Source organism: Empidonax traillii, unplaced genomic scaffold (genome assembly GCF_003031625.1).
Source record: "Empidonax traillii isolate 1590-97213 ecotype Southwest subspecies unplaced genomic scaffold, ASM303162v1 scaffold376:size1174107, whole genome shotgun sequence".
Taxonomy (NCBI): Eukaryota; Metazoa; Chordata; class Aves; order Passeriformes; family Tyrannidae; genus Empidonax; species Empidonax traillii.
In genome coordinates, this window is record NW_020955569.1 from 467,803 (window position 1) to 493,332 (window position 25,530).

The 25,530-nt window shown below is 40.3% G+C and overlaps 1 protein-coding gene across 1 annotated transcript in view; it reads right to left on the bottom strand.

The window, feature by feature from the left end:
• Window positions 1-23,739, bottom strand: part of NRG3 (neuregulin 3) — a 371,204-nt gene extending 347,465 nt beyond the window's left edge. The window contains exon 1 of the mRNA XM_027893033.1: window positions 23,043-23,739. Within this exon, the coding sequence (XP_027748834.1) occupies window positions 23,043-23,739 (697 nt within the window). The remainder of the gene's footprint in view (window positions 1-23,042) is intronic.
• Between the last annotated feature and the right edge of the window lie 1,791 nt (window positions 23,740-25,530).

Below are 25,530 nucleotides of genomic sequence, written 5' to 3' on the forward strand. Positions count from 1 at the left end.
TAATTGTTCTTCATGCTTTCATAAAGGTACAGGTATACTAATATATTTCAAGGGACTTTTTTTAATTTGCAGTGAGGAAAAACACAGTACTGCTGAACGAAGTTCCCTGAAGGTTTATCTCAGGTTCTGTATTCCTCAGCTGCTGGGTTCTGTTTTGCACACACTTAAAATGTATGTTCTGTCAGAGGCTGCACCTCAGTAATGAAGTAAAATGTGTGTGCATGCACGTACACTAGCAACCAATTAGCCAATTTTACAAACATTAAAGTTCAAAGGGATGGCATTTGCCATAACACCAAAATCACTTGCACACACTTACTCCCCCTTCTAGAGAGAAAGCTTTTAAGCGTCTAATTCACTACTGAAAAGAAAATTGGATACCCCTGAAAAATGTTACTGCATTTAAGGTAATAACAATTTGTTTCCAAAAGTTGATAAAATACAGATTTAATTATGCAAGTTCTGATACATCAGTAAGTTGCATGTGAGTAAGTTCTCTGCATAATAATGTACATACATAATATACATCGATAACACACAATTATAAGCGAATGCTTGTAATTATTTTCAGGATCAAAGCCCTTATTAAAAACTCAAATTAAAGCGTTATAATGGTAGTAGTCATGATGGACTTACATGTGGATATAATGAAATTAAGCCCTGTAATAAGCGGGATGTTTTGCATATACAATTAGATAATCTTAAAAGTGATCACTGTAGTGCTGACAACTGTTAAAAAAGAACAGATTAAACTGTGATGATATTACTAACATTTAGTAGGCAAATAAGAAAAATAACAAAACTCAAACCCCAGTATTCCTTAGGAGACTTGGTGAACTTACCAAATAACCAAACTGATAGAAATCCTGAAGGAACAGGATGTTTCGTTCTCTCTGGACTAATGACCTGAAACCAATCTCTGGGTAATGACCAACAACATTGAGGGACTACAATAAGGAAGAACATCAAGTCTGCAGGCTGGCAGACCATCTCCTGCAGCCCTCTAGGCTAAGCTGTGCCCTCTTTTGCAAGATGAAACCAAACAGTGCCCTACAGAGGACTTCCCTTGGCTAGACTGAAACTTGCCACCTACGACAAAGTGTTTGCTCATATTGCTTGCCTTTTCTGCAGGTTTTTCAATTTGATGCTATACTCAGAAAATTTCACAGGTTTTGCTTCAACATTGCTAGGTCAGCATTAGGATCACTGAATAAATGTGCCTCTGTGGAAACACAGGAGCCTTATTAAAAAATATTGCCAGTGCAGAAGATCGAGACTAAGAAATATTCTCAACTGATGAGGTATAGAAATTGTGCAAACAACTCTATACACAGCCCGAACTCAATGTCACTAACCCAGAAGGCAAAAATATGTCAAAGCATTTGAGCTGTGGTATCCTTGATGCACCACACTCTCCCTGTTAAGAAAGTGGACTCCCATGGCCTATTTAAATCACAAGCTCTTCAGTAGCAGGGCTCTGAGATGCTCATAGCGCACCAAATTTAAAGACCACTTCTGTAAGGAAGTTCCAGACACGTTTCTCTGCTGTTAGGGGTAGTGTAACACTTCCCAAACTTTTATTTTGTTCTAAGTGAGACAGCGGTGATGCCTGATTAGTGCTTAAGGCCAAATATTCTTGTACTACTACTAACAGCAGATTATTCACTGAACTGCTTTAAAAATAGTAAACTATTTCTAGCATTAACGTGCTCTTAAAAGGTGTCTGCCATCAGCAGAGACACAGGTGAAGAGGCAGTAGCAGAGAGATGTTCAGATGACATTAAAGATTTTAGCTTGCACTTGATGCTCCGAGCAGGCTGATGCCATGGAAAGCCCGGGGCATATCCGTAGGCATCGGAAGCCCTGGAGCTTGACTCCCAGGCTGTGGGGGGTCAAAGGCAGGGATGGATGACAGCACCACACAGCTCTTCCACATTACATACTGAGAAGCAGTTTTGCAGTCTGGTAGTGTAAGAAGTTGCAGAAACGCAGGAAAGAAACTACTCAGGGAAATACCACCAAGGACAGGGATGAGTAATGTTTAGATTTTTTTTCTGGCTTAGCAAGGATTAATATTTGCTTTTGTGGAAAACAAAGGTTAAAGACACTTTGAGCTACCACTTGGGTATAACCAGTTTGCTTAAGAAGATTATCCATAGCAATTTGTTTTAAAAATTTAAGAATGCATTAGAACATAAACCTATAAACTGAACTAGGTCCACCAGGGAGAACTGTTTCTAGACAAGAAAATATACATTCATCCAGATCTTAGGAATTTATGTTTGCTATCAAATTCATGCTGCATTTCAAAGAGAATCCACCAGCAGTATTAGGAAACAAACAAAAGAACAAATGAAATGGTATCATAAAACCTACCAAAAAAAATGTAAATTCCAACTCTATTTATACAACAATTTGTCAGGTATGGCATTGCTAACGCTGTGTCACAGCTGCATCCTACCAAAGGCACGGCAGGACAGGAAATGTTTAACAACAGCAGTCTAGAAGCTTTTGTTTGGTTATGAGGTAAAGCTCTTGATCATTATTACTTAGAGCAAAACTTCAAAAGTGTATAATGGATTATTTTTGTAGCATAAAATGGCTTACTTGGTAGTTTCCCGTAATAGCTCGCCCGTGCATTAATTTCTTGAATTTATAAAAATGGTGTCAAGATAATTTTCCCTGGAAAATTTCCTTGTTAAATATTACTCACTCAACACACACATTTAGTTTCTTCATAAGTGTCTTGCTAAAACCTTTTTTAGTTAATCCTTCCTACTGCAGAGAAACTGTTCCATAGCTAGTTACTGCTAAGGGGTGGGAAATAGACATTTTTATTTTGCTCTTCACAAATGTATTGGGGTTTTTTTCACCTTTAAAATTGCAGCACAAAATAAATAAATAATAAATAAATGTTTGGTTTTACATAAATGATGAAAATATTGGAACTGAAACACTGGATTCTACTTATTCCCTGTCATCAACTTTTAAAGGGAAGAACTGTCCCCCCATCAATATTCAACAGATATAACAGCTACAGTTAAGAAGCAGAGTGCTTAAATTAGATTACAACTATGAGAACACCAGTACATTCAACATGAGAGCTGAGGCTACCTCACAAGAAGTCCTGCATGATTGACGGCTGCACAGTTCTTTTAACTCCTATTTATCAATTTGTAAAAATAAAGCCATTTTATACCATGTTTGCTATTTGTGTTGACATTTGAAATGTGCTTTGGAATCCTCAGCTATTAGTAAAGTTCAAGGCAATTACTAGCTTTCTAGCTCAAACAATAGTAAAACGTAGACCAGATTAGGAAAAAAAGAAGATTAGAAAAAACAGATTAAGAAAAAAAAAAAATAATACAACCACAGTTTTACTCTGCACATAGGGAGGGCTGGAAACACGAGGAAAAGTGGGCTCTATTTATCTGGGTATTGATGAGCATGTGTTCTGTCTGCTCAGACATGCTGGGAACATTTTCCTTCACATTGTGCAGTCCAGAAAAAACTACTGAAGAGGAATTTGAGGATTAATCTTTGTGTTAATTGAGGTTATCTATATCATGATAGATGGGCACAACTTATTAAGCAAGTTACTGTGGCAGCCATACTCATCTGTTAAAACCAAAATTAATGCAGAAACAAACTTAAGTTCACTTTCTCATTGATTTTTATCCAACTGCAGTGCACTATAAAAGAGCTATCGGGGAGAGCTATCCATTAGCTGTCAACTCAGAATGCCTTAAGAAGTAATTGCTAATCCTCCAATGATATCTCACTAAATCCTAATCTCTGCAAATTGTTCTTGAAGGAAGCATTAAACCAGTCATCAAACCAGGTCTTTAATGCTTCTTAAGACTTATTCAACTTGTAAACCATTAGAGATCATACAAAGTACTAAAACTTTCAAAACCAGATAAAAGAAATAATTTAGATAGATATTCTCAGCTGCAGGTCTACACTCTCCTGCTTTTTATGTGCTGTGAAATAAAAATAACACAGGAAAATGGACCATTATGATCATAATAATAAAAAAATCTTAACATGCATTGAAATGAATTACTACTTTTTGTTTCAAATTTGCTTCACAATAAAAACTCCTATTATGAAAGGGTATAAACAATTCTTATTAAGGGATGAAGACAGAGTCATGAAAATTTCAGTGCTTGTATCATTCCGAATAAACACTAAATAAGAAGATTTTTCTCACCTTGTTACAATCTGATTGTCCCACCTACAGTTGTATGAGACGCAAACACTAAAATGGGTACAGCGACACCAGTATGAAGTTGATATAAATTAACAGGTTCTAAGACTAATGTCACTTTAGGAAAGGAGAAAACAGCGATGGAGGTTGAAATAAATGGAGAATAGGGATATTAATTTCATGAAATAACCTTAAAATAATTAATATATCTCTCTCATATGTTGGTAAAGGAAACAATTCTTTTTGATTCCCCGAGCCATAGAAGCAGTTCACTTGAAGACTTGTGATTAGAGTTCTGGGGACAGCAGAGATCAAAATTACTGACTACAGATAACAACCTGAAAAACTCAGAAGTTCTTCAACTGGGACAAACACCAGGTATGATGCCTAAGCAGAAATGATCAGCCATAGAGCGCTGAAACCAATGGCCAGCAGACAGAAAGACAAGCCCAAAAAAAAAAAAAAAGCCCAGGGATCTAATTCTATCTGAAGTGAAGCAACATTGAAATCCACACATTGCTGCTATATTAAGTGCAACCTGAAGTGAGATCACCTCTGAAAATAACATTTTTAGCCTACAAAAGGCAATTGAGTATGAAGATTACACAGTAAAAATATACATGCAGACATACAGATTGGTTGGCAAAAATAATTTTTTAACATGCAAACAGTAGTAGACTCAAGCTTATCAAACTAATTAAACATATTACCAGCATTCTGCATTTTCAGAGATTCTGGGCAAATTGTTAAGGAAGCTTTGAAATGACTATACTAAAGCCTACAATGTCACAGAACTCTTCACAAACATGGAAATCACTTTTTTATTTGTGCCTACTATTTGGTGAAAATAGGAAAATACTTCCAATAAAAAATAAAAAATTAAAAAAGGAATTGAGACTAAATCCAGATGACACTTTTAAAGCAATGACTGGCACTGAGTGGTGCTGGGAGCTAGACACAAAAGGATGTACAGTAGGAGTTTTACCACATGTGACCTCTGAAAAAGCAAATGCATCCACACATATTGGAACATGCTATACAAATGCAAATTAAAAAGGATCCCAGTATCATCATAAACAGAATATGGCGCTACCTAATACACAATAAGATGTTCTATTTTAAATATTTTGTATTGTTCTTTTAAATACAGTATTGCTTTATCTTCTTCTAAATGTTGAGAAATGTTGAAGAAATGTAAAAGGCTTTTTCTTTCAAAATGGCATTATTCTTCCTTTAATTACCTGCTCAGGGGAATAAAGCCACTACAAATTACTTGATCAAAATAAAGCTTAGTTAGTACCATATCTAAGGAGTAAAATACACCTACTGTATTTCCTAAAGTTCTTTCATAGTGCATTGAAACATTTATCTGAATCATAATTTCTGGAAATTAGCAAAAACATCAAATTCAAAGTGTCAAAAAGGTGCTCAATTATAAAAAGAAATACTCTGGGAAGTTTAAATTATTCCTTGAGAAACAGAGGAGACTCATAAAGCCCAGAGCACATATTTTAAATGAAAAATGAACCTCCTTTGAAGTGATGGAACAGTGAAGACATCTGTCATTCAGAATACATGTCCCCTCCACCCAAATTTATTATTATATTAGAATTTCAAAGTACCAGATAGTGATCTAAAGCGAAGAAAGGTAATTTAAAGAACTACCTGGCTAACCAGTAAAAATATACAACCTTTTTCTGGATCAAAGATAAAGTCACACAGCCCCAAACACAAATTTCCAAAGTAAAAGTACAGCAGTAGGTATATAACCGATAAGCAGTTACAGGTGAATTAAGACAGAAAGTACCCATATGCTGAGGAGAGGACAGAAAGATTTAGTCTGCTATCTTAGGGGCGTATTTGGTTCACACCAGACAAATCCGGCAGCTGTAAACCCAATAGACCATCATGGAAAGGAAGTAGAAAAGTGGCAAAAAGCGGGAAACCGCATCAAAGCATCGTTGGCATTCTCCCCAAACGAGGATCTTATCTTCTGAAGGAAGAAACCACCATGAAACTGATCCTTCATCAAACTGTTCTGATTGCTCCTTGGCCAACAAATCTTTCATGTAATTGGAGTTACAGCTCTCGTGTGGTCACAGGTAGGCAGAGAGATGAAAAAAAAACCAACCCAGAAGTATCCGTAGGCACGTGTGAACTGGCAAGGAACATGAAGGATAAGGACTCGCTCACTGGCAAGGCTGACTGCATGAATTCATCTCCTTGAGCACTATGCAGTGCTTAGGGAAATGCCATGTTTATGCAGTATGTTCATACCAAGAATGTAATTTAAGGAATCACAGCACAGAATTTGGAAGTTAGATCTATATTGCTATAAGAAAGCATAAATTTCTGGGGGTCATTGTCAAATATTTTATCCCCATGTGTAAAGGAAAATACACTCTTAATGTGTAAAGATGATAATAAAAAGTCACTTAAATGCAATGATCAGGGGAAAACTCCAGAAGACAGGAACTTAAGCGCTGCTAAAGGTAAAAAAAAAAATCTTCAAACTCTTCCTCATGAAATATGGAATGACTCAGAGCAGAGTGGATAACTTGACAACTTTCTACCTGATTGATGCAAGCAAATACAGAAAATTCTACTCCACTGTGGCCACTTAAAAGATCACAAAACACGGTAAACAGGAAAATGTGATTGTATTCTTATAGTCTATCATTTTGTTGTCTCTAGCAGCAACAGCTGCTTCTTGGAACTGCAAGAAAAGGATATCAGGCAATTAGTTTTGACTCAGTTCTCACAGAAAAACAGAAGCTGATTCAAAACATGAGTATGATGCAGCTCGGTTATGATGGGGGCATGACAAGGAAGAAAACAGCCATTACAAAGAACTGGTAAAGCTTTTCAAAATACTTGGGAAACTGGAAAAAAAAAGAAAAAGGAAGGAAATTAAATGGAAGGAGGAAGATCTGAGAAGATAAAATGTAAGAATTCCTAGTAAGACTGTCATCTAACCCAGGAGGGTATGGAATTCTTCCTCTCCCTGAGAGCAAGAGAACACAGTAGGGAAAGACAGCAAGGTAAATAATAATACATCCTTTCCAAAATAATAATCTGGCCCGAGCATATTATTCAGGAAACTAAGAGAATTTTAAAAGCTATTAGGTAAAGGCAATAAATAAAGTATTTAAGTGTATCAGTCACAGGAAGGCTATGAAAGAATCAGATGTTCTACTAAAAGATGAGGCATCAATTATGGATACTGCAACTAAAATAAATTACTTCTGTTCATTGATCTTTACCACAGAATATGATGGGGAAACATCTCCTACAAACCTTAAATTGACAGTAGGAACCACTTACAGAGAAAATGAAGCACTTACATAAAAGAAGCATCATGGAAAGATTCTAGAAGATTACTTTCTAAAGCTCATTGCAAATTCCAGGATATTTGCCAAAAAATAAAATATAATCCAATAAAAAACCCCAACTAGAAAAAATGGATAATCAGAAACAGATGTCAAACTATAACTTTGACTCTCACAAACAAAGGTGGGTCAACATATTCCAAATATTTCTCTCTTCAGAGTTTCATAAGATTTTTGTAGACTAGACTCATCAGAATTAAGCAACTTTTGAATACAGTCAACTTATTCTCTGCTTAACAGGAAGTAAGTACCAAATTTATGTTTTGCAGTTGCCTATATCAGTATTTTCGACTCCAGTACAGCAAGTGGCAGAGAAATGAAAACTGAGGCGAGACAGATGGAATTGGGCAAGAAACAAGCAACACAATACCATCACTGGACTACCACGGTAACCACAAAGGATATTCTGAATTTAGATAGAATTTTAAAAGTCAGGGCTGCCCATCACGATAAATTTTTTGGAAAAAGAGTATTTTGGATTAAATAATGCTAAAATCAGAAAAGGAATGTTGTGAGCACCATTATTGCGAACACAAACTTTGGGGATGACTCTCTGTTCACTGAGACACGTGGCAGCTTTTCAACAGGGTTCAAGGGTGGAGGAACACAGCGCACTCAGGTGATGATGACGACAATAAAATGTGCATTCAACACAGTGCAGAGGCAGCACGGCCAAAATAACAGTTTTGGCTGGACGGGAAATCTTTCAGTTCAGGAAATTGAAAAGATCCACTGAAATGGTCCATGATATGCAGAATCCTTTCTCTCGCTCGTAGCACCACCCCATTCCAGGAGAATCCCTGGGAGAACTACTACAACGTCCTGCTGGAGAGCACAACAGGAATTGTTCCCAGACTGTATCACCTGATTGTGGGCACGATGTATCATCCTGGGGCAATTTCCTTCTTAGTTCTTCAATAATTCACCTCCTGGCAGCAGCATTACCATAATAAATTAGGCCTAAGAGAAAGTACGCTAAATATTCACAATACATACAGTTCCACTGGCCTTTCCCATCTCCTCAGCTTCTAAATCTGTTCTTCTCATTTCCTTTCTGCTCCTACCCCAACTGTCCTGTTCTCTCTGAGTATTTCTGGAAGAGCTTAACTGAACAGCAACAATCAACACAGAACACTGAAAAGAGTATTTGCAATTCCAGTGCATGAGCAAAGCACAGGTAGCCTAGCATATATATCAGAAAAATGAAATAAGGAAAGACAGCTTCTGTTAGGTTTATTACGTACATATCCGCCAAATAACACATCACTTTGGAATATGTGTTACATGTCCCTATTTAAAAGATTCTACAGAACCCATCAATTAAATTTCAATATAGTTATTATGTTCTAGGCTTTGAGAAGCAAATACATCAGAATATATATAAGAATGAATATGTTAGATTTCATGCCTATGGCAAGTTGAAGCCCAAGCTACAGTTGATTTTGAAAATGTGCAGTACCAAACTCTCCTTTGATCACATCCTGATTTTATGTAAAAACTCCAAATATACCATGTGAATTTCTTTTGGTTTCAGGTGTGTTTACAAAGTCAGCTAAAAATCACACTTTCTTTGATGTAGTTCATAGTGACTGCGCACAGCATTTACAGAATCAACTGCTTATCTCTATGAGGAATCAAGTCATTTGGTGGAGTTTCACATGGTTTACAGACAAAAAGTACCTGGGACTTTGGAGAATTGTGGATTTTTTTTTTTTCTGAACTGCTCAGTAAAGAGTTTGAGATTCCTACACTTTTTAACATAAATCTTTATTAAGCAATGACCTTGAAATCTTTGGAAGTTCAGTTCTTATATAACTGTTTCAATCTGAAGCTGCAACACTGTATGACTTGACTTTCTGAAGAACAGACACTTCCTGTATGGAGACTTCAGAAAGGAAACTCTTACACGAAACTCACGAAAAAGTACTAGATGCAAGTGAGATTGCTTGAGCTATGTGGAGTCTACCTAAATTAGCCACTTGTTTCATATGAAACTTTGGGTCAAAACAGTCCCTGAGGAAGCCTTTGATGCTCCAGGACTAGGGTAGTGCTTGTTTAGATTACAAGTGCTGTTTTACCTTACATATTAAGCAAATATTACCTTATCTCAACAATTTATCTCACACAGCTTTTTATTTTTAATACACTCTTTCAGATCTGATGTTTACACTGCAGCTTTCTTTACCAATCACAAACATCATTAACGAAGCTGCACTTGCAGATCCCCAAGAAAATTACAAGGTAAGACAACCATTTCAACCTGAGATTCCCATAGAAATCATTTTGTTTCTCCTGCTGCTTACCTGACTAGATCTGAACACCTTGCCACATGATCACAATGGAAACGTGAGGAAAGGGGGCACACCAATTTGAAAGATTTAACTTTCACATTATTTTAAAGCAAAACTACCTGAAAGTGCAAGCTGGTTTAGTGTTTTGATGTTCTTGTAATGAGGTTACGATACAACTGTTACAAATAAAGATTGACAGAACCACTGAGACTCACACAGAATGTAAAAACATTGTCAAAAGCCTTCTACACTGATATTAGCCCACCGTTCATTAAAATGGCCTTCTAGTTGAGCATAACTGTTCCAGACTGGGAGAGTTTAACTGTCCCATAGGAGGCCATCTGCAGAGCCTCCACCGACTTCAGCAGTCAGCTACCTGTAGGCAACCCCAAGACTGCCTGGGAAACAGATCTCCCACCTTGGGGGATGCACACCGTATACTCTGGTCATAAAAAGGATGCCAATCTCAGTGTTAATATCAAACATCTATTCATTCATTACTCCTCCCTGGTTTCAATCCATTTCATTATTCTATTTGCAACCAAAATACTCCCAGCTCTCCCTTCCAAACAGCAGACTGTGCCACTTAATGGCAATTAAATGTCTTAAAGGCATTAAAAAGGTTATTACCAAAACATGCTTTTCAAGCACCAGTATAAATCATTTCATATAATGAAATTCATTTCAAATTCATAATGAGTGAGCCTTCCATGCGAACATCTGTGTTGGGGTCACGCATCTGCGTGTTAATACAATATTTAGATTCAGTAATAATGACACTAAACCTTTCGTCATAATACTAAGACAATCTGAATATATGAGCATTTTGAGATAATAAACAGTTTCTTGCTCACCATTAGTAAGTTTCTCTGATACAGACACTGCTTTTAAACTCCTAACAGTTGGATAAATAAGGAAATAAAAGAACACTTAGCAAGCTTTACACTTACCTATTTACACCTAAAAGCTAAGCATATCAGTTCAAGTTATGACAAACATTTTCAGCTAATTTAAAAAAAAAAATAAAACAAACTCAAACTTTGTTGATGTTGAAATCCCATTATCGGAAGGAGGTTAGAAAGTGAAAAATTCTACCCCCTCACCAAAGAGACACAGAAAAATCATTTGCCCTTTTTTCTCTAATTGTATTGGTAGATCTACAACACCTCGGCTATAAAACTTGTCTTATTCTCCATCTGAGATCTCCTCTAATAAATACATTTTTATTGTTAGATTTTCTTTTCTTAAGAGATCAGCATAGTTACACTTTATAAAAGCCAACTATGAGCAAATGCAGAACAACAGACTAGGCTAAGCAAGTCACTCCTTTGTAACTGTTTATTTTAAATGTTAGCTAGAGCCCACTTATTCTCACTTACCTCACCGGGTTTGGATTTGGCTTAGGATCCCACCTACTCAGAGAGCATTTTGACTCTATCTATAGAAGACTACACCATACTGAAAGTGTTTCTTCCTTTTGATGTGAGATATGGCAACAATAACACTTTGGTTCTAAAATATAACAAGACAGCAATATAAAACATAGTAGTTACTAAAATTCCCAGTGACAAGTGATTATAAAGTTAAGCTAAAGAGATTTAAATAGGGCTGTCATAATGGCAGGTTTTGGCCTAATGAGTGTCCCAAATTCAAACCTGATTCAACTCACTGCAGGACAAAAATAAAGAATTACAAAGCAGAGTGACTGGAATGTTATGGTGTCTCACAGACAGCCCTGGCCTCCTGTCAGATATACCCCTGTCATCTGGGGACAGATCTTGGTTATATTTGGAGATATGCTTTTAAATCACTCCCCTCAAAAAAATAAAAATAAAAGTTTCTGTCCCTTCCTCTTTAGTATTAAAGTCCAATAGATTTCACTGTCAGAGAATTATTGAGAATGATCAGACTCGCAAACAACGGAACAGTCAAGGATATCAGGAACTTTCTGAAATTTAAAACAAGACTTGTGAAGTATATTTTCTTATTATTTCTTGATTATTCATTAAAGCACACCTCATTTCTCATCAGCACCTCTTCACCATGCCTTTATTTCACAAATAAGACACCCTGAGCTTCAGGAAAAGAAATGACCACTCCTGGTCTCCCACCTTCCAGTAACCAATAGGCTCTGATCTGTTACTTTCATTGAGGTTTTAACAACTTTTGGGGATGAATAGTAGACTACTAAGTAAGTTGAAATAGTGAAAAAGAAGTCATTCTATAGCAGTTGACTATTGTGACATCTCAACCCTGCTCCAGTCACATTTTTTTATTATGTAATATAAGAAGTCATTATACAAAGTAATGAACAAAGATGTGAAACAATGCTGACTCTCATGATACTGCATTTGGGATTGTGGGTTTGTTGAGGGTTTTTTTACATCCACTTAATTTTCCTACTACTAGTGAAATTGCACAGCCCATATTTTTAATATCCTCCTAATTTCCTTATTTATGTTGTTTTATTATCCCCACCTTCATTTATGCAGAGCTGAACTGAACTTAGCAGTTTTTAATTACCTCTTTGCCAGTGAAGAGTTCGACCAAAATCTGATGATAATTAGAAGAAATTCATTATGTTTGGTCTCTAAATTCTTTAAGAAGCTTTAATTAAGAGTTCTCATGTAAGGCATTCAATCTAGTGCCTGTCTGTGGTCTATCCTGCTTCTTGCTGTGTTTTTTACAGAACTGCTGAGCAGCCTACAGCTACCACTCAGTTACACATGAGCTGAGTTCCTCAGATTCTAATTCTGTTTCGTGACACAAAAACATAGCAAATTTATTTTTAAGTGGTATTTGTTAAGAAAAACGTCCAAGAGTCTATGTTATCATATAAACTGCATTCATAAACAGGATTACAAATGTGAAAAAAACTTTAGGAGAGTGTTAGAATTTTAAGGGAGGGTTGAAAAATAATCTCTAATTAAATAATTCAAATGTAATGTGTGTAATTAATTAGATATAATCTTACAGTATCTTCTTAAAAGCATTTAAAAAGTAAGCTCCATATAAAACCCACACTGCTTTTAAGCAGACAAAATTATCACCATGTGCAAATAAAACATCTCACAAAAATCTCTCAACATCCTCACTGTAGGACTCTGCCCACCATCATCTCTTTATAGTAAGGAATTTTATCCCCAGGCCTGTCCAATATACCTTATTTTCTCTAAGTACATCACTGACCAGTCAGGAGCACCATAAAAATCAGAAGTAAACATATATTTAATTATTATAAAACTCAAATAAATACATGTTGATGTTTCCAAAATACGCACTGCAAACAAATTGTGAATGAGGAGCTCAGTGGCTCCTCAGTGTGTGTGTGTTCAGTTCACATTTACAGATCCACCCCTACAGCAGTGAAGCTGTGGTTGGCTACAAATCCCCTACATCTGCCAAGGTAACACAGGACAGCTTTTGTATGTAAACACGAGGTGTAATTAAGCCTTGTAGTGTACCCAATTACTGAAATTCGGTAGATGCAAGTGATCTCCTCAATCTCCTATAAAATAACAATTACAGTATCAGACTCTTCTGTCCTCCCCTCTTTAATTTATCACACACTAGCACTACAGCTTCATATATTCAGATTACATCCAGCCATCCAAGACCTGAAACCTGAAAGAATTCCCTATTGCAGGCAGATACTTCTAAAGCCAATTTAAAATATTAAGTTCCTTTCTTGCTTTTCATTTAGGACTAAGTAAGACTCTGTAATGACTGTGCTCCAGATATGAAAAGGTATTAGAAACGCTTATTCCCTCCGTGCTTTTGGAGAGAATAAGATAGGATAGTTAATGCTGACAGAGGCAAGGCAAAGGTTGTGTCTTCCCAGATCAGGGAAGAGTGTGCTGAAGAGCTTCTTGTGCAGAAGTGCAGGACAGGTACAGCTCCTGCCGTCACCTCCACTGACCACCCCCCACCCTTCTTCTCTAAAGAATGGTGACAGCAGTCACCAAGAAGCAAATGTTCACCCTCCCCAGTACAAATGAGCCTTTAAGTATCCGGTGAGCATTGCATTTTCTCTGTTGTTTTTAAAATGATGAGCATCAAGGTCATCATCTTCACAGCTCAGAAGGTAAATCAGTTGAGGCAAAGGTACAGAGGAGCTTTAGTAGAAAGAGCCTGTGTGCACTACGAAAACGTTGCAGAAACACAGTTTAGTAGCAGAATGCATCATTTCTACGTTACTTTGAGATAATCAGTGAATTTCAAAGCGTGTATGCTATAAACTCAAAACCAGCATCAATAATTGCTTTCACCTGATAGAATAATTTATAAACTGCTGTAGTTTGCGACCTGTATTTCTCTAACATTTTTGAGTAATGAAAACTAATTACAATCAACTTCAAGATACTGAGATACAGCTCATAAATAAGCAGCTGACCCTGTGAAATGTATGGTATGCTCTATTAGCATAAGTTATAAAATAAAGATTGAAATCTAAAATAAAAAAAATACCCAATCTGCTGAAGGAAAAAGTCATTGCTGTAAGTATTTACGCATGGCATTTTAGTTTTCTAATTATTATTAAAAACAAAAAAAGAGAAATTGAGAGGGTTGAACTTTTAACACTATGGCCATTATGTAGCTGGGCCAGATTTCAGGCTAATGTGGTTTAGCTACTTATGAAATAATTACAAAAGTACCTCTACCCTTCTAAATCAGGAGCACTGACACTCATCAGAATAATCCCCTCAGTTAAGTTCCTGTACCCACTGCCCACTGAATCCTGGCAGTGCAAAGTCTGGCAGGAAAACCACTGTACCCTTTCAGTGCAGCTTATCTCTAGGTATCAAACAAAGATCCTGCTTCTCTTTTGTAAACTCACTGACAGATTGAACAAGAAAAATAATTCCTCTCCACACAACACTACTCTTAACAAAAGCACTAACAAAGCACACCCCTTTGGAAAACAACTGCTAGATTGTTTGCAGCAAGTACAATATAATCAATTCCAAGTCAAAACTTCTGGGATAGCTTAGCACTATTCTAATGATAACCCACTAACCACTTGTACTGTAATTTACTGGGGGGAGGAAACAAAGGTTCCCTACATCTTTTTTGGGGGGATTCAACAGTATTACTCAGCCAATGAGAGGGCCAGATAGCTACAACTCTCAGCCACCCTGAGCACACTACTGGAAATGCTGTTTTACTATGCACTGAAATGGAAGACACAAGTAAACATCAGCATTTGCACAGTGCAGCACAATTTTGTAGGTTAGCAACACTTTTCAGTACCAGTATTCTGTATTTGTTAAAATTCGGATTACATTTAGAAGCAGCACAGCAACTGCAGGCTAGATTGATTGCATGCTTTCTACCTTCCTTTTCAACCACATTAGAAAAAACCAACTTGTCATTGCAGTAAAAACAGACCACCGTCACCCTTTCAAGAGAATAAACACATCTTATCTCAATGCTTGCTTTACAAGTTCTGACACCAGTGAGAATAATCCGATCTGGAAGAGAGGCTATTTGCTATTAATACTAATTTAATCATTTGCTGTTACGCAGTGCTATAGCCCCTCTATCTGGTAACAGCCAGCAATCAAGGCTCAGTTCCTGCTGAACTAGAAACTTGAAACTTTCACAGCAATAATGCTGTGAAATGAACGATGTGAAGAGAATTTTGTAGTTTTGATTTCAGAAAATAACTAGACCTTAAAATACATCTTCCCATCTCCACTGTTTTAGAAAACATTTTCTATCTATAAGGTTCAGGAAAAAGTCAGTTTTGGCATATATCTATATAGCTGAGGACTTCATACAGAGAAAAGCTGTACAAAATCAGAAGTATTTTCAAGAATAAAGAAAAAAAAATCAGCTAAAAAAATAAATTCTAAGAAATGTTTAAAAATATTCATGACCCATGTGTATTGTGAAAATCTATAACTAAGCAACTACAGTTCCCCAAAACACTAAGATTTTACTACAGACTTTATTTCAGGCAAAGAGTAAACAGAATAATGCTATATTTTTCAAGTCAGAGCTAAGAACACAAACACACAAAAAAAATGCACTAATGGAAACTCAGTTTTAATAAGCACATTTAAATAACATTGGCAGCTTTTAAAAAGTTGATGTGCATTTACTTACACTGGCATGTTTTGTAAGCACTCACACTGCAATCTAAGGCAGAGAAACAGATATAATCACACAGATGTTCACATAAATTAGCCCTGATTCTGAAGATGCATAACTTCACAAACGAGAAAATGCATCACTCGCACACCCTAAGCTGGGCCTGTATGTTTGCAAAAACTGGCCATACAGCAATTTCATTATAAAAAAATGGAAGACTGTAAACTACTTAATTCAGCACAACTTCTACACAGAATACTATCAAGATACTTTTTATCAATTCTTAGCTAACACAGTTACAAAATGCTTCAGTGAAAGGTCTCAATTTTCATAAAAAATAAAAAATTTTGTTTTTCTACAAAGAGCACCTACCATGTTGCCAGTACAGACACATTGCTAATGCGCCTCTTTCCTATGAGTGCAAAATACAAGTGGGGGGGCAAGGATGGGGCACAACTCTAGGGCCCTTAGAACTGCCAAGCTATTCATTAATTTTAAAAGAAAATGAAAAGCCATAAACTCAAAAACTAACAAACAAAAAGATGCTAAAGTAAAAAGAGGAGACTTTGCAAGTTGCTGGACTTATTTTACAGGGACTAAAGCACAAATTTCTTCAGGTATTCCAGACCAAAGTTTCACTTTATCTTTTTATCCAGTTATATTTTTATTGAACAGCAAGCCTCTCCCATTCTACCTCTCCCAGTCTCCCATTTTCCCAAATGATTAATTCTTGCAGAAATAAAAAAAAAAACACAGAGGAAAAGAGGAAAAAAAAATCAATTCAGACTTAAAAATCAGTTGCTCAACATGATATGAAGTGAATTATCCTTGAAGCTGAATAGTTTGCCTCCTACAGTTAGCAGTTAACAGATCCACAGAAGAGAAAAAAAAAAATGAAATCAAGAGTACTGTGTTGTAAAAAAGACCTGAAAGTCACGGAATCCTCCTATATGCATGCTACTTGAGAAACTCAGCTTTGGAAATGCAAAATACTCCTCCTGGAGGATGAAAAAGATGAAATACCTGAAGAATTATTTTATTTATATTTTTGAATATTACTATGGTAATACTGAGTATATTGAAACAAAGTTTCAGAAACAAACATTTAAACAGTAAGCAATAACCATTTAGTTAATGTATTTCTCCCTACTATCTCCAAGTTTCTCCAGGAAGAGTTGATCCAATTAGCTACTTCTTCCGTGAAAAGGACATGGAAATTTATAAATGCAGTTGCTATTTTAATTTTCCTTGTGGCTGCTTTATTCATTTTTTTTCCTCTTGAATGCATTCTACCAGAGGGCCCCAGAAACCTGTGTGACAAAAAGCAAAAACCCACTCAAAAAGCACTTGCCCACCGATGTGCATTTACTTTCTCTGTATTACCTAGGAGCCTTCTGAACGCTCTTCCTCTCTCTTGTCCAGGTCAGAAGTGCCCTCACAGGGAGCTTCTTCCCTCCACTGAAGATGTACTTTACTCAGTGGAGTGGCTTGAGATTAGGTATGAAGGGGAAGGTAAAATAGGAAAGCAGGTTTTTCCAAGGTCCACCTTGAAAATTCAGTTCTACACAATGAAAAAACACAGCCCCAGTTTTGATCTGCAGCACAGCCACCTCATTGTGAACGACACTCCTATCTCTCAACACATCGATTGAAGAACTAAGTCCCTCAGAGGAAGAAAACCCTTCCCTAACAAAGTGTTTCATTGTTTTTCCTACCCTCGTGATGCAAAATAATAATTAAAAAGTATCTGTGCTTAATAATAACAGTGAAAACAAATCCCTTCCACACAGAAGAACCTGAGACTTCCAAGTTAAAAAAGATGAGCTTCAACTTAGCATTCAGTCTAACTAGCTACCATGGAACCACCGGGTTTCTTTTCTGAACTACAGTGCAAGGACAAGCATCAGAACCAAAGCAGCCGTCTTGTTTAGCAAAGATGCGTCCTGGAGCTACAACAGGCTTTGAAGTCCTGATCCTTCTTAAAAACTGGCACAGTGCAAATGCACAAATACCTGCTTCTATTTTGTGTGTGCGCACACACATGTGCACAGTTGAACTGGAGCACTGTAAAGCTGTTCAAACCAAAAAGAAGTTCAAAAGGCTCAGAGACAAACAAAAGTCTATGCTTTTAACCAATTTATTTATTTATATTTGTGACCAACTCATCCCACATGACCTTACCTGACACTTTTCCTTGTGCTGTTTGTTTCCATACAAGTTACAACAGAAATCAGCAAAAGCAAACATTAGTATGTTATAGGTACTTCCTGAAAGCCACATGGGCTGTAAAATGCAAAGTCAAGGCCAAATCCAAGGCAATTCATGTATTTACTGGACTTTGCGGGAGGTTTCAAAGCAGTGAGTCGGACGATAAACGTACTGCAACACTAGACACAATACTGTAGATAGAGACAGGTCTTTTGCTTTAATTTTTAATTTCCATTTTCTGTGGGTTTAGACAAAGCATTGACATTACTTTAGCATAATACTTTGCAATGAATCAATACTTGAATTTAATAATGGTATTATGTTGTCAACATACAATATATCACATAATGTCCTTCTACAGATGCAAAAAACTTATGCCAAATAAAATGCAAGGCTTTGCTTTTACCAGTGATCATAGGTTAAATCAATATAATGAGAAACTGTACAGTCCCCAAAAGAATTTTCTTCCGGGTTAAAAATCAGCATGGAATAATTCCATCCATAACCCTTCCACTCATCATACCAGTGTTATCAAAGTTCCCCTAGGTCACAGGATTCCAATGAATACTTTAATAAAAGGAACAGAGAAGAAATATATCCAAATAGAATCAATGTCCATATCTGAGTGGGACTTACTTGAATATTCCACTTCTTTATGAATTCAGTGATAACTGCACTAGTCCCTAACTAGAAAGAAGATTATAAATGGAAAATGGAATTAAGTCCAGTGTCATCCAACTTAATTGAAACAGATGAAGCAAGTTACAGCTTTAAAACGTAAAAAAGTAAAATACAACTACAATAACTTTCATTTCAGTCATGTGGCTACAGTTCTGTATCTGCTACTTTTATCTTGATGGTAGTCTTCCTGTTGACAAGTATTTAAGATGGGAAACACAAAATCATTTCTTCTGACTGAAGGTATGTGAATAGAAAGTTAGTGGAAATAAGAAGCCAATGCTCCTAAAACTCCCAGTTGTTTGCCTCAGTAATTTTTTTCAATTCAACAGCTTTTGAAGTACTTAAAATTGATACATACCTGGCATATTAATCTTAGTTAATGCTAAAGGCACGTACTTTCCAGTCACATGTGCTCCCCTTGATTTCAATGACAGTTCATGATCGTAATGCAAAGTGCTCACAGATACATGTCATTTATTGGCAGAATGCTTTAGAGCTCTGGGAAGAGTAGGTCTGGTTTTACTACGGTTTGGCACCTCCCACAACACCCTCCAGTTGGTGAAAACCCCGCAGTTCCATCTAAGTGTCATCCTTAATGTGAAAAAGATATTTGAGTCAGTGCAAAATAAAACAAACAGCTTTTACCAAAATGTCAGTGCTGGTAGCTGTGCATCTGCCAGATGCTTGTTACTTGAACCCATGCCGTGCATAACAAACAGTCAGAGATATGACTAGGACAAACGACTGGACCAGAAAATCTTTAGCAGGAAATCAAAGCACACTCAGGCTGAAGTCTGGACTCAAAAAAAAGGCTGCAATTGGACTTCACAAGATTTATTGATTAAGTGCTCTGTAACATCTCTTTTCTTGGTTACCATGCATTAGTTGAGCCCCACCTGCCTGACCTGAGTTCTGTGCATTAGCCTTTGGTCATATGAACACGAGAGAAACCACAGTGCTATTTCATAGCTGAATTCACAAAGGGATTCTTGTAAGTCCAGTATCTCAATTTAAAGATAATAACATTACTGAAGAACCCAAAGTACCATGAAAAACGCATATTGGAAAAATCAGGGCATGACTCTTTAAAAATGAAACCAATGGCTTGATAAAAATAAAACCCTACTGGTATATTCCAGTCAGCTGGTTGATTTTTCCAATCTACAGTCTGGCCTATCCTTCTGAATCAGTGACTGAGTTTTATGCTTAGCACTGGATGAAGAGGCAAATGCTGAAATGCCACAGTCCTTACATGATCATGGAAAACACACACAGGCACAAGATACAGAGTGAGATTTGATGAGTAAGTGGCTTTTGCTTAGTCAGAACCTGAAGGATCTTCATCAAGAACTTTCAAAACAGCTAACAGATAGCTTGACTTTGAGTGAAACACAACCAAGAATTATTGTCATTATGCACACCCACAAAAAAAGAGAGATTTCACAACATCTCCTCAGATGAATACACACACAGAGAACAGGCTTTACCAACAATAATTCAGGTAGGCAATCATACGGCTTTCTGGTGAAATAACTCCTGATTTGCCTTCCATTTTCCTAAATCCTATTTTGAGCCTATTTAACATGTTAAAACAATTAAATAAATTGCAACGCAAACCAGTATAAATACAGACAGCTGCTTCTTTTCTTAAAAACTGTGAAATGTTAAATAATCTATGACTCCTGCCCACATATGTCCCTTGCCAAGCCAGGGGATGACACAAGGGCGTGCACTATTTTGAAAGCTGGGGCATAAGATTCATCATGTCAGATTTGTATTCACATGGTACAACAGGATCCATGACTTTCATTTCAATAGCAGCTGGAGCAACGGGCACAGAAAGAACATGCAGCTCAACCTGGGAAATTAGGATGAATTTGATTTTAAAAAATTCCCTTTCTTACTAAGAGCTGTTAGTGGTAGATGCAGATACTTGCTTTGGGGTCACACCATGTCAGCAGTTCACACCAAAAAGATTGCATTTCTCCCCTCTCTCCCCTCCAGTGGATATTGCAGCCTCAAAGAATCTTACATGTATCCTCAGAGATGCTTATATGTATCTGGAGAGTGCAGCTGTAGGCTTTAAAAAAATGTTCACATGCCCTACAAATTCAAATCCTTTTTTATGTAATCTATTTAATCTTCCATTAATGATAATCTCTGCTATCAATGTGCCCAAACAGGGTCAATTTCTGCGGGATTTGCAGTTCTTGCATTTCCATCCTATAACTGAGCTCCATTTAATGAAGGGAAACACCCTGCTGTAAAAGGTATTAGCAGTCTCCCTAAAACAAAAAACAATTAGGAGGCTCTGCAACTGCCAGGAACATTTCAAGATTGTAGATTTTCTTCTTCCTTTGTGTGCCTTGCATGGAGAGTCCTGCCAGCTGAATATTATTTATTAATCAGGATATTCCTGCCTTCTAGACTTTGTAAGGAGACAGCACAGAGGGGCGGAAATTGCTGTGGATTTCTCTTACATACCCAAAGAGACAGAAAGGGGAGAAAAGAAGAGATTGCAAGGGAGCATTTAGACCCTGACAGATCCCACCTGGCAAGCCCAGGCAGACGCACGCAGGTCACAGCAGTTTGAAGCACCACATAACATATCTGGTTCACACAAGGATTGAAAACAGACACAGGTCGAAAATCTGGCTTCCTCTGCTGTTTTCTTTCTAAGAAGTGCCCTATACAGCTCCTTACTCCTCAGTGGAATGGGCTGGGTTCAGCTCCACAAAAGATTTTCCTTCTGGTAACTTCTGACTTCCCTATGTTTTACCTACAGAACGTGCAGGCTCAGACACACCTGTAAGGGATGCTTCTCTCAATTACTGTAGCAGACACAGGAGAAACCAGTTACTGCCTTGTTTGCTCTTCTGATTCAGTGATAGTTTTATTCGTAATCATTCCCAGCCATCCGCCACCTGCACACCCACCCACACACACACATCCAATTTGCTGTTCTTCTCTCGATTTTGTCAATTCACAAGATCAGCTCGCTCTGCGTATACTCTCTGCCCCAGTGCTAATCAGCAAATAGAATTAATAGACAAAATAGAGTTCAAATTATTTGCTAACAAAATCCTCCAGCAGAATAGCCATACATTAGCACGCAAAAGGGGTACTCTAGAAGTGATCAGGTGGTCTCACTCAGTTGAACTGATGATCCCAGCAGCAGAAACTAAGAGTTAATGGAGGATACCCGGCTTTTCGTTTCCTCTACTGCATCCAAGGAAATGCAGATTACTATAACACAGTATAATTGAGCATTTCACTAAATAGCATCACAAAGAAGTTCTTTTGGCAAGGATTGCATTTGTCCTAAGTAACCTTTATGAGAAGCTGAAAGCTGATACACAGAGAGCAAATTAATTTTCGGATTTAGTCCGAATCCTTAAGTTTGTGCTTGGGAGGGTAGAAAGAACCTGCCACCAAGCTTCAGTCGGAGAACTAGCCCCCTCCTCTGCTTAAAAAAAAAAATAGTCAGTCACGGCAAGACGATGCTAAGGCTACACACGAGAGCCGGCAAAGCGCTGGTCTACGTCTGCATATCCGCGGGGTGCCCTGGCCTCCTTCCTAGCGGAGCTGGCGACAGCTCCTTCAGAAGCTGGGACGGAGGGAGCATCCCTGCGGAGCCCGCTCTCCTCTATTTCAAGGGAGATGAGCGTGTGAGAAGCCAAACTCCCTCACCAGCAGACAAGCACATGCACAACCCACTCCGCACCTCCCGAGGACCACTCTCCCTACTGCCCCTTCTGGGGCTGTCATCAATGAGTCCTCTCGCTCAGATACCTCCCAGCATCTCCTAAATACCTTTCGCAGACCAGCCTGGACGGGGAAAGGAGAAGGAATCTGCATCCTTCCTAAAAACCACAAGAAAAACCAGTCGCCTCAAATGGCTGCTCCTACCTCAACATCCATCACACAAGCAGGGAACTTGCCGGGGGGTGGGGGCGCAAGCGGGGGAGGGAGAAAGAAGCGCAAACTTCGCAGCTCTCCGGCCTCCCTCCCGCAGGGCAGCAACCGCACGGGAGCGACACGGCAGCCGCGCCCGAGCAGCGCCTCGCCCCGGCCCGGCCCGACCCCAACGCCGCTCGGCCGATACCGGGTCCGGACGGGGCGACGCGCGCTCCGGGCGGCCCGAGGGCGCGGACGGGCGGCATCACTTACGGGTTTTGGGGGTCGTGCTGGCCTCCGGCGTGGTGGTGGTCGACTCCTGGAAGGGAGACAAGGTCCAGGACGGCGCCGAGTCGTGGACGTAGATCTTGTAGGAGGAGGTAGCGTGTGCCGCAGTGGGCCAGGCGGGCAGCGGCGGGGTGCTGGGGGTGGCGGGCGGCGGCCGGGCGCCGCGGCCGGGGGTGCCGGGGGGGCCGCTGGCGGGCGGCGCCGTGTGAGGCGACACGGGGTGCCTGGGCGCCGTGGGCCGCGGGCCGCCCCGCGCCGGGCCGCGGGTGCCGGGGGGCCGCGGGGGCGCCCGGCTCATGGTGGTGAGGCGGGGGCTGACACGGCTGGGCGGCCGCGGCGTGGCCGCGGCGGTGGTCTCCGCGCCGCGGGGAGGAGCGGTGGGCTTGGAGAGGAAGAAGGGGTCCTGCCCCACGCCCTTGGCGTCCATCAGCTCGGTGGGGACGTACTCCTTGACGGAGCCCACCACGATCCACTTGAGCAGCATGAGGCTGAGCCCCAGACCGATGAAGCCAATGAAGAGGGGTACCACGCACAACCACGTCTGCTGCCGGTTCCAGACGATGCAGTCGCTGCAGCGCAGCTCCCGCGGCGGCCCCCCGGCCCCATCCCCGCCCGGGCCCCCCGCCGCAGCCGCCGCCTCCGCCGCCCCGGGCGCCGCGGCGCCGGCAGCCCCCTCGCTCATCCTAGGGGCCGTCCGCAGCGCCGCCGCGGCCCCGGGGCATCAGCGCGCCGCGGCTGCCGGCGGCATGCGGCGGAGGGGAGCGCGGTGCGGAGCAGAGCGGGCGGCGGGAGCGCCCCGCTCAGTCACGCCGCCGGCACGGCATGCCCCGCGCCGCGCCGCCCCGCGCAGCCTCCCGCGGCCGCGGAGTCAGCGGGACGGCCGCGCCATCCGCCGGGCGCCCTCCTCTAGCGCTGCTCGCTGCAGCCTCGTCGCTCTTCTTCTTGTCCCTCCGCTCTAACGTTTTTCTTTTCTCTCTCTCTCTCTTTTTTTTTTTTTTTTTCCCCGGGGTAATAAGTCGCAAGGATCAGCCTTCTCGGTTTATTTCTTTTTTATCCCAATCGTGCGGCTCCGGCGGCGAGCAGGTACATTCCTTCACATTCACGCCTCTCCTCTTTTTTTTCCTCTCCCCTCGGAGGCTGGGGGGGAGATCCTTTCTTTCCGTCTTTCTTTCCGTCTTTCCTTCCTTCCCTGCGCTCCCTCCCCCGCCCGCTCGGCTCCTGCCTATGCCCGGCCGCGGTGCAGCAGCATCCCTCGGCGGCTCCGCGGGGAGGCGGCGGCGCGGCGCACCCGCCACTCCGCGGCCCCGCGGCCAACCCGCGGCCGGCGCCGGGCCAGGGAGGCCGATCCGCGGGCGGGGCCCGGGGCAAGGAGGCACAGCTGCTCCGCGCAGCTCCTCCGCGCCCGCGCTAAGTCCGGCCCGGCATCAAAACTCCGGCGAGGATTCCCGAAAAAAAAAAAAATAATAAAAATAAAAATAATAATCCACACACGCAGGGGAGAGGAAAAAAAAAATAAAAAGAAACCCTAGAGGGGAGCGGCAATGACCCAGTCGGAAAAAAAAAATAAAAAAGGAAGAAAATACGGATCCGGCAAATAAATGGGCACGCAGAGGCAGTTCCTGCCAAGCTTGCAGCTTCGGTTCGATTGTGTATTCCTCTGGCAGCGCCGCGGAGGCAGGCTAGCGCGCACAAAGTAAGGCGCCTCCCACCAAAGCCTAATGGTGGTTCCTTAATGCGCACAAGATAAATAAATGATCCAGGCAAACCCCTCGGGAGGGTGTATGCTACGGCAAGCGGAGCCTAGGAAAGGAAGGAAAAAGGCAAGAAGAAAAAAAGAAAAGAGAAAGGGGCGGGGGTGTGGGGTGTGGGCGAAACGCCTGAACCCATCCTGTGGTAGCAATCCAATAGGCTGGTGCTGTATGTCAAAAAAGACATGTGCGGGGAGCGGCCAGGGGTGTGCGGGGGGAGGTGGAAACACCCTCCGAGAAGGATCCCACCAAATCCCATGAGAAGGCCAGGGCTCAGGAGAGATGTTCTCCGACCCTAATGCTATCCGACGACTAACAATTGGCAACATTTTGTTGCTGATGTTCCTAAAGGGAGTCGCTAAAGAAAAAAAAACCCACCAGACACCTACAACAAAAGGACAATTCTTTTCAGCAACCGGAGGGCAACTGATGGCACAGCCGAGGTTGCGGCTTTCTGGAGGTTGCCACACGAGTTTTGATGTTGAAACTACTCCGCCTTATTTAGTCTACTCCAAGGTTGAACTCCCATGTTCACTGAGGTCAACAGGGTGTGCTTTCCATTCACTTAGTGGACAAACATTTCAACAATTAGGGTGGTCACTAAAGGGTTAACAGCGGTCTACCAAAGGTGGCCTAATCACCATTTTCAAAGTGTTAGGAAATGCTCTTTAGAATTATACATATACACAGGTGGTTTTAACCCTTACTCCTGATCTGTTACTTCA